Genomic DNA, 10,058 nt, shown 5'->3' with positions numbered 1-10,058 from the left:
AGATTTACATTGGTGGTAAATCGTCGTTTGTATGGAGATTATGAAAATACTAACCGTTGTTTTGGCATGGAATATGTGGCCAATCATTTAGCTGGACATCCCTTTATGTGATATGCCGTTAGACATATATGAGCTTTATATTTCAGGCGTTTCAACCGAGAGATTCTGTATTTAAAGCAACACTTCCCACAAGCTGCCACCAGGAACCCCCACAGCTGTTAGAGCCATGCACTTTAGAAGTAACTGTAATGTTCTGACATTAATGCAGAGATAAGCTATCAATAAAGACCCTTTGACAATGTATATGTCATCTGGTGCAGGTCACAGTATTTAAAGGAACACTCCAGGGACGTATGACTGTACCCCCATAAAGCTGGGAGACTCACAAGGTTCAGTTTTATTACAAATTTTGAGTTTCAAGCCCGAACTGAGATTCTCCTCTCAAACTTTGGAGAACTCCCTTTTAGTGCAAACACAATCAAATAGCAGAAAACTACGCAATATCTTTACAATTGAGATTGTAAGAAAAGAACAAAAAACAACAACTTCTGAATAATAAAAGAAAAATCAAATAAAGGCGGAAACAAACCAACAATCACCTGCAACAACTTGCAGTACATAAAAACAATATTTCTCCATAAATTGAGATTCACTCAGAGTAGATCTGAAAAGCATTATTTTGCTCAATAAGTCAAGAATGATCAATACAAGGGAAAGTACAGCAAGAATAATACAAAGATTTAAATACATCTTAAATACTGCAAAAATAAAACACCTCTATTCTATCTGACTGAACTCTTCCACATCTATATTTGCAAAGTGTAAAAAGCATTGGAGTGTGTGATCCTCTCTTCACATCTATCGGCATAAAAGAGCTGGTTTGGAAATAAGATGATAATTAGCAAGGAATGATTCAACTGTCATATCATTTCTACCATGGAAGCTATCCCTTAAATACTGTATCTCTAGTTGTGGACCATTGTGGGCAATGTTGACCCTTTAAGTCTGGACTTTTAACCAGCAACCTTCCTGTAACTCGCCTGCTTCTTGGGCCTTTAGGCCCTGTATCATTACATTACATTACAGAAGACGCTTTTATCTAAAGCAATTTTGGGGTTAAGTGTCTTGCTCAAGGACACATCTACATGCAACTAGCAGAGCAGGAGCCGGGGATCGAACCGCCGATCCTCTGATTGAAGGACCCTGCTATCCACTTAGCCACAGTCGCCCCTAATGGCAATGCGCTGTATCAGTGTGTACCATTCGTCTCCTCTTCTTTACGGTGAAAGCCGCATTCTGCTTTTTTCACCAGATCAGCATAAAGACCGCCTTTCTGCATCAGCTCCTCGTGGCGGCCCTCCTCCTTTATAATCCCGTCGCTGAGGACAACTATATGGTCGGCCTTCTCTACGACATTCATCTTGTTGGATATCAGCAGCACGGAGCAGTTGTTGGCTTGGTTTAGCAATTCTTGGTGGACCTGTTGAGTACAGTTATGACTTGATGTCACATGTGGAATACGGGAGGAAATAATTAGCGAAATGTGAGAAACTCAGAAGAATAACCGACCTGATATTCATTCTCTGCGTCCAAGTCACTGGTGGCGTTGTCAAGAATCAGGATTTTAGGACGTCGGATCAAAGCTCTGGCAATGGCAATGCGCTGCTTCTGGCCTCCAGACACCTGGCCTCCCTTCTCCCCAGCATCTGTCCGACAGAAAGACATACTGTTGAGTTTATGGACATTTTTGGGGAACGGTGAGTTGTTTTGGTGATTTTTTTTTTTTTGCATTCAGAAAAATCACAAGGCCAATAATCAAATCCATCTGCCCTTCCTCTACTGTTCGTAGGGTTTTGCAGGGTTCACTAAGTTCAATTTCAGATTATTTAGTATCTTTATATTACCGCATAGAATGCAATTTAATGTATGTTTTACAATCATACCAGCCAAAGTATGACGGAAAACCAGGAGGGACAATATTTGCTTTTGAATCACATTCTTTCAATAATAGAAAATAGATGGAAGGATTAGCCAATTCAAAATGACAAATGCATTGAAGTCTTTAAGCTAAAACTTGAGAAAGGGAGCTTCCTGCTACTGTAGCTGGCAGTGATGATATTGAAGGTTTTCAAGACCTGCAGATACCCTGGTAGCTAGACAAAGTTAAAAAAACAGTCCTCCCACTACTAAGAAATGCACCATCACAGGCACCCATTCTATCACTGTGCAAACACCTAAGTATTATAATCACAACTAGAAAGGTGCACTCAGTAGAGTGCAGATCACCACAAGTGTATCAGACATGGTTTTCACTCACATATCTAACACAACCGATACGTTTTAATCTATGCAGATGTACACGCCAGCTCTGGTTAGGCGTAACCACGACTTGGAACCGTTTATTTAGGATTCGGGTCTATTTTCTTTTTCCAGAAAAGGTTCCTCGATCGTGCAGCTGTAACTGGCCACACAACATATTTTGCTCTTTGGTGCAGCAGAATGCGAGACTAGCCGTGGACAGACACAGAGGGGCACTCTGACTCACAAACACGCGCGAGCGATCAGCGTTCACCAGGCTGAGATAATGAAAAATACATTTTATTCCCCCCAGGAAGTAACAAGCACCCACTTTAGGATTCATTCTGATAGATTGGGTTTGTGGGTCGAACCTGTGTCGTAGCCACTTGACAGCTCCATGATGAAGTCGTGGGCACTCGCCAGCCTGGCAGCCGCGTGCATATCCTCATCAGAAGCGTCCTCGCAGCCGTACTTGATGTTCTCCCGCACAGAGCGAGCAAACAGCACACAATCCTGGCTCACCACAGCGATCTATAAACAAACAGGATGAAGAGGACGCTGTCACAGCTGACTCTGAGAATGCTTTACAATGAGGACAACAGCAGAATACAACCGGGCAATGAGTGCTAGTAAGTGTCAATACGACATTCAAGAGCTTTCAACGAACTGTGATTCACCTTCCTTACATCATCATCATTGTACAGCTCGGAGCTACTTTCATCTCATGTTCTTTTTATGGTCTCTTATTCACATCTTGACTTTAATCAATGTTTGTGGTACAATAACTGAAGCCCTTTCACTAACTCACTCACACAATCCAAACAAAGAGAGAGTACTGAAGCTTCTTGATGCTAAGTTTAAAAAAAGCTGTTGGATAGAAGAGTTCTTCAAACCCTCTCAGCATCCCAAAGGAAATGTCCTAAAAGACTAAAAAGCTCCTTGTAGTCTTTTATGTTTGTTTTTAGGAAATGTAAGTTATAACGTGCTGTTTTTCATGGGGACAAATTGATCTATCAGCGATTTAAACTTCTTTTGTTTTCTTTAACATGATCAACTGAGATTTGACTGCTTTAGGACAACAGCTTAGCAGCTGATGAGGACCTTTTCTGTTACTTTGTTAGTCGTTCTGCCACCTAGTGGCCAAACATCTCTTAATGCAGCTTTAATAAAGGAGCCCTGTGGCGTTTTCTTCTGAAATAAAAAATAAAAAAACATTAAAAGTTATGTTTGCATTCAGTGCTTCTCGCCAAAATGCATAGCGTTGCCTGTGTGCAAAACACAAACAACATGTGAACCCACTCCTAGAAGCGTCCTACTATTGTGCTCACTGCAAGTCAAATTAGAATATTAAAATATTCAAGTACAAAATAGAAAAAACAACCTACCTTGTCGTGTAGGTACTGGTCTTTGTAGCGTTGCAGTGGTTTCCCATCCAGTAGGATCTCCCCTGCTTGGGGCTGGTAGAATCTCTCCAGCAGCTTGACACAGGTGGACTTCCCTGACCTGTTGAGCCCCACAAGGGCCGTGGCCTGGCCTGGCTTTATCTCCAGAGACACGTCCTGGTAGAAGACAGGAATAGGGTGAACAGGTAAAGAGTTGTGTATTTCAATCCTAAATATTTCAATGAATGCACTGGAGATAAGAACAAATACATACCTTGAGCACCAGATTGCTTTCGTTTGTCGTGCCAGAATAGGAAAACGTAACGTTTTTGAATTGAATGCGTCCCTCAAGATTTTCGGGGGCCAAATAGCCATCTGGGGGTATTTGTGGTATGCGTTCCAAATATTCAAAGATCTTCTCAGAGGCACCAATTGCCTTCTTCACCGCCGGGTAATAATGCATGACAGCCTGGAGGAGAGAGGTGGTAGAATGAGGCCATTTCTTTCAATTTGACTAAATTACTTTTTGAACAAAACATCAGCCACTTGCAATTCCTGCCTTAGTGGCTGCAGTGCACGGACATAATAATATATTCAAGCTTATTCCCTTTATCTTGGCGTGTGGCTCACCTCAACAGCGGAGGCAAACTGCAGCTCATAGAGGACGAATGACACCAAGTCTCCACTGCTAACGTCCCCTCTGGTCACCAGGGTTCCTCCATAGTACAGAATACACACCTTCAGGGCCATGGTGGTCATCTGGGAGACAATGAGTTACAAATGAAAAGAAATACATTAAATAATATTCAATATTCGTTGTTTTAACCCCCACTGGCTCACACTCACAGACATACACAGAAATCATTGCACACTTTATAATCCAGATCTGTATTGAACTCACGCTGTTCGCCCAGGTCGAGGCTGCATAAGCTAGCGATTCCTTTTTGTTCAGGGCGTACGTGTCGTCCAGCCGCCGCCTGTACCTCTCTGTCTCACCGTCCTCGTTGGCAAAACTCCTCACTGTCTTCATGCAGGAGAAGGTCTCTGTGGCCACCTGGTTGGCCTTAGCCAGCGACTCCTGAACCTTTGCAGCAATGGCCTGAAACACGGATGCAAATGAAAAAAAAACAGAATGAATTTGTGACAAAACATGACGGATGGACATGGGCCATGATCATAGCTGCACTGGAAATATTTTGTCATGATGATGTTACATTGTGGAAGGTACAACAACTGTTTTTTAACAGTGTCCAGCTGTTAAATGCTCCACGTTTAGGGAAGTTCCTCTTTACCTTGTGGAAGTCTCCGGTGAACTCGGGTATGAACCAGATGATGGGCAGTCCCATGCAGGTGAGCAGGGTCATTTTCCAAGACTGGATCACCATGAAGTACAAGAGGAAGCCAAACCGAGCCGTGTACCACATCACAAGACTCAGTTTCTCACTCAGCGCCTCGCTCATATCGTTGGTATCAGTGGTAACACGGGACACCAGCTCACCTGAGGAAAGAGAAGTGCATTATTAGCCACGTCAAAGAAGTTACAGTTAAAGAAGATGTTGTTAAAATCCTGCATATTCTGGATTTTCACCAGCCCACACAAATTCTGTCGAGTATAAACTACGACAGCAAAAAAGGGTGATTGTAGATTTATAAAATAATTGAAGAGTCAGTGGAAGGGTGTAATATTCTCTTTCTGAGAACTTTCCAAGAGTCATAAAAGTAATATAGTAACAATGAAAAAAGTAATTTACAAGCGAATTTACAAGAAAAACATCACAAATTGTGCACGTTTAAACAGTCGAAAATGTACAAGAAAAAAACTCGGAAAAATAGTGCAAAACCGTGTTAATGAAAAATAGAATAAATGTTCTCCACTATCTTTCCAAATTTGTGACTCTATAATCTGGCAAATTTATGATTTTTTTGCGTAAATTTGCTACTTTTTTTTTCTATACTTGACTAGAATATTCAAGTTATTTTCTCAGAATATTGCCCCCCTCTGTCGGCTACGTGATTTATTTATTTTTTTACCCACAATAGGAAACTGAGCCTCGCCTTGATAAAAAGATAAGTTTGCTCTCTCTCGAAAGGATAAAAGCAGGTTTATGATTTATTCATGAAGACCTAGTGTACTGTACACGACACTCTTTCTTTTAAAAGATGCCTGTTGAGTCATTTTCACATGATTTACCGGTCTTAGTGGCATCGAAGAAAGCAATCTCCTGCTTCAGCACGGCCTGGAAGACGGCTCCCTGCACTGAGGTGTGCACGAGGCTCATGGTGACGTTGTAAATCAGGTCGCCTACAAACTCAAGCACAGCACTGAAACCAGAGCGGGAGAAAGTAATCAGACCTTTTACTGAAGTAAAAGTCATACCACAGTGTAGAAATGCTCTGTTACAAGTCAAGTCTTGCATTCAAACAAAGTAAAAGCAATAGTTTAAGATATTTTACGACGGGGAACTAAACTGAAAGTAAACCTTTTCTAGACTGCTTTTGTTAATGGAGTCTGGTGGGTTTGAAGAGAGTTGAGATTAGATTTACTTTCAGTTCAGTTCCCGTAAAGAAACGGCTGTCTGGCTGCAAAATGACGCTTGTTTTAGGTGAGCTTTTCTTTTAGGGTGGCTGAAGTACGTTTTGCCGCTGTCCCCGTCCACAGCACTACATTGCTTTGCTCTCGTGCCGGTACTCCTTTCTGTTTCTCCAAACGACTGACATCTACAGTAGGTGATGCACCTTTGTCAACTGATAACTACCTCGCACAACTCTTTAAAGCACATATGTCTCAGGGGGAGACTTCAGTCTGAGAAAAAGGTGAAAAAGGTGTCCATGCTTTCATCTTCAGTAGACTTGACTACTGTAACGTTCTCTGATCTTCTGCTACATTATGAACGTCCAGACCTCTCAGGTTGTCTGAGACAGGCCTGCAACACTAAACATGCAGAGGCAACGTTCAGTTTCTGTGCATTTTTTTATTGATTTTATTCAGAGTTTTTAAACGTTATAATTTCATTTAAAATATAAATTGCGTCTCTTCTGCACTTTGTCTCGATGTTTTTGATGTTGTAAAGTGCTTTGAATTTCCTTGTTGCTGATATGTGCTAAATAAATGAACTTGCCTCGCCTCACTTTTTTTTACAAAGGTTGCATTACCTGGCAATAGTCATCAGCGTCATGAAGCTGATGGCCTCTATGAACGCATCCGGTGCTTCTTCATTTGTGATCCAGTCAGCCACACGACCAGTGTAATGAGGAATAGCCATCTCGCCTGAGGTCAGAAGATCACACGATCACAATATATTTGGGGAGACACAACTGTCAATCTAAAATATGAAGCTTGGTCTTTCCGAGCTTCAAAACGCTCTGCTTCAACTTAAAAGTCAACATCCGAAACGAATGCACAAATTGATTAAACTGACAAAGAGCCAGATGAAAAACACACAAAGTAAATCTGTGAAGTCTCGGGAGGAGAAGTATCCCAGCATTTATTATCAAGCTGACGTTTAACTGCATAGAATCTCAATTACTCAGAATATAAAGTGACTACAAATGGCCGCCATATTTTCAGTATCAGCAACCAAAAGTGTTGCGCTTTGAGTTCTGCTTGTATTTCATAGCAGAGGTAAGTTTTGAATAAGCTGTACTCAATTCTAAACGGATTACTCTGAATCAACACCGTCTACTTGGTGAGTGAAGCTGCACACAACACAGCAGGAACTGCAGTTTCATAAGAACACTTAAGTAAAGTTCCCACTCAAGTCTCACGTACCATAAGAAGAAAGAATCACGAGAAACAGCACAGAAACAATGCGCCCGAGATACGGCCGCATGTATCCCATCAGCCTCTTCAGAGACGCACTGGTGTCCTCTTTGGGCCCCTCTTTGGGCCCCTCTTTGGGCTTCTCTTTGGGCCCCTCAGAGAGCGCCCTCGTCAGCAGAGACGAGACGTATCGGCCCCCGGAGAGCAAAAGAGACGACACGTATCGACTCCAGTAGAGCCACGCCACTGTCGTCACAACATAACCCTGTAACACCTGCAAGACAGATCACAGGTTCATTACACAAATCCAGAAGAATGTGAAATGAAATGCTTCAAATGATTCGGACAAATGTTCGGATTAAAAAGCGATAACATTTCTAAAATGGTGGCTTTCTGGATCTCCTCAGACTGGTCTGGTTTTGGTTTCAGTCTTGTTCCTGTTCCAGGCTCAACAACGTTATTACAAAAACAAACAAATAAAATATACTTGAAGTATCAAAAGTGAAAGTATTTGTTATGTAGTCCATGTAGTACTGTAAAATATATTTGAAGACTGTAGCAGGTGGATTTTGAAAAGTACAATATTTCCCTCTGAAATGTAGTAAATACACATGAACTGAAGAAACTCAGAAAGTACCTCAAAAGTTGCACTTATTTATACTACAACTATGTGCTGCTAAATGCACTTGAGCAAAGCACTTTTGCCAGTTCCACATCATTAGTTTGGTGACGTTTGTTTTCCACTTTTTTCTCCAGCACATAAACACAATGCATCATGGGCCCTGATGAGGGTTATTTATTGTCATTGTACAACAGGGTTGTGCAACGAAATGCGGATTTGGAGACACACCAAGAATAATTATAATATATGTTGAGGGTGGAGGATGAATTAAAGAGTCCCACCGCCTGAGGAACGAAGCTACTCTGAAGTCTGGAAAGGTGTTAAGAAAAGTCCCTGCTGTTATATCAATGTGATCCAAACTGCAACTAAATTAGTTTCAAACACAGCCACCCACCCGCTGCCAGGAGTGCCACCCCCACAGTTCCTCCGCGGTGGGCATCCCCAGCGCCCAGAGAAGAGTGGTGTACACCGGGAAGTGGAAGCAAAGGACCCCTAAGCTCTGCAGCCCCTCGAAGCTGCTCATCCACGGCAGGCCTCCGGGCGAGGTGAGGGTGAGGAGGGCGAGGAGGCCAGCCCTGGTCAGCCCTCCTCCCCACAGGGTGAGGAGGGGATGGGGGAGGAGGAGAGGCGAGAGCTGGACCAAGCGGATGGCGTTCACCACGCACACATCCAGGCAGACGAAGAGCAGGGGGGAGAAGGAGCTCATCTTCTGCCTAATGCACATGTTCTGCAAATAAAAAGGGACAGGCAGGGTCAGTCAGGTCTACAGGCACACTCAGGTTTCAGTGAGGGGACTCACAGAAGCCTGCAAAACAGGAAAGATGGATACTAACTGTTGGCAGAAACGTGTAGAACACGGAACTAACTATATAAGATCAGCTAATAAGTTGCACTTGCATGTCTTGCATGGGGATAATTTACTTTCACTTGCAGCAGAGGTTATTCCGCTTTACTTTCATTTTCATCTACACATCTGATTTCTTTGAAACGGTTTGACAGCAAGCCAATAAAGAAAACGACACACACAGAAACACCAGCGACACTAAACAACACAGTATTACCATTCAGCATTATTAGCGTTAAGTCCAAATGGGCAACACAATGGGCAACAATGTGCTACAGTAAGTACAGTAGCTTAGCCGAGTTTAGCTTGTCGTTTAAATTCAACTTACGTTTCCTTTTCGACAAGCCCGAGTTGTATTTTTGTTTTCCATTAAGTCTGACAACATAACCGACGACGTTATGTTTCCCCTAACGAACGTTAACGTTAGTGACCCGCTGCTCGTTCCAACGTCGACCGAGCTGATATGCGTCCGTCTGTCAAACTGAAACCGAAAGTAACTGAAGTTATCGACTCTCCTTTTATAGTGGAAAGTCCCTTTTTACGTCTGCACACAATGGCGGACGAAGACAAAGGAGGGATAACACTTATTTTAAGATTTAAGAAATAACGTGGATGTTTTTAACCCCTGCTTGCTTAAACTCTAGTAAAAAGAGAAGGTGTGTTGCACGTAATACAGTCCCGTGGTGGTGATATGATATAACGTTAGTTGGTGGGAACGTGGGCTATTTATAAACAGTCCAACAGCGACACCATGTGACGACATCATGTAACTGCAGACTTTATGTGTATTAAACCACATCTGTTCATGTAAATTCAATTACCTCCTTTATGTTATTAATGGGTTTAGGTATTACAGGTGCATTTGTAATGTTTTAAGAATATATATTTTGTTGTCTTCTTTTTATGATTTTTAAGATGCCTGCTGTATTTTTATGGTTTATTAAAGATTTGAACTGAACAGTACGAGAGTTGTTTTTATTGATTTTCCAATTTATTTTGTTTTAACCAAGGTTTCATTATGTCTTTATTTCAGTCCTCCAGTTTTGTTTCTGTCTGTTTGTTTATTATTATGTAAACATACAGTATCTATATTTCCACTTTCATTTAATTTTAAGGGAAAACAGGTTAATTAACCCCTAACGTAAGCTTATT

General features: G+C 41.9%; 1 protein-coding gene across 1 annotated transcript; it reads right to left on the bottom strand.

Annotated features, from left to right (window-relative positions):
• Positions 1-354: 354 nt before the first annotated feature.
• On the bottom strand, positions 355-9,372 carry tap1 (transporter 1, ATP-binding cassette, sub-family B (MDR/TAP)). The gene is made up of 13 exons (XM_079165345.1): positions 9,235-9,372; positions 8,457-8,789; positions 7,450-7,714; positions 6,834-6,948; positions 5,872-6,002; positions 4,973-5,178; positions 4,582-4,779; positions 4,311-4,439; positions 3,955-4,149; positions 3,684-3,857; positions 2,670-2,829; positions 1,570-1,706; positions 355-1,480 (listed from the first exon to the last, which is right to left on the bottom strand). Exons 1-13 carry the CDS (start codon positions 9,289-9,291, stop codon positions 1,250-1,252), a joined length of 2,331 nt encoding a protein of 776 aa, XP_079021471.1. The 5' UTR covers positions 9,292-9,372; the 3' UTR covers positions 355-1,249.
• Between the last annotated feature and the right edge of the window lie 686 nt (positions 9,373-10,058).

Source organism: Pholis gunnellus, assembly GCF_910591455.1.
Source record: "Pholis gunnellus genome assembly, chromosome: 8".
Classification (NCBI taxonomy): domain Eukaryota; kingdom Metazoa; phylum Chordata; class Actinopteri; order Perciformes; family Pholidae; genus Pholis; species Pholis gunnellus.
This window is presented reverse-complemented; position numbering and strand designations above follow the sequence as displayed.

Coding starts and splice junctions, on each gene's coding strand:
- tap1 (XM_079165345.1), bottom strand. CDS start 9,291: ATGTTGTCAGACTTAATGGAAAACAAAAATACAACTCGGGCTTGTCGA. Junction 6,949..7,449: donor CGTGATTCTTTCTTCTTATG/GTACGTGAGACT, acceptor TTCTGACCTCAG/GCGAGATGGCTATTCCTCAT. Junction 5,179..5,871: donor CTTCGATGCCACTAAGACCG/GTAAATCATGTG, acceptor CTCTTTCCTCAG/GTGAGCTGGTGTCCCGTGTT.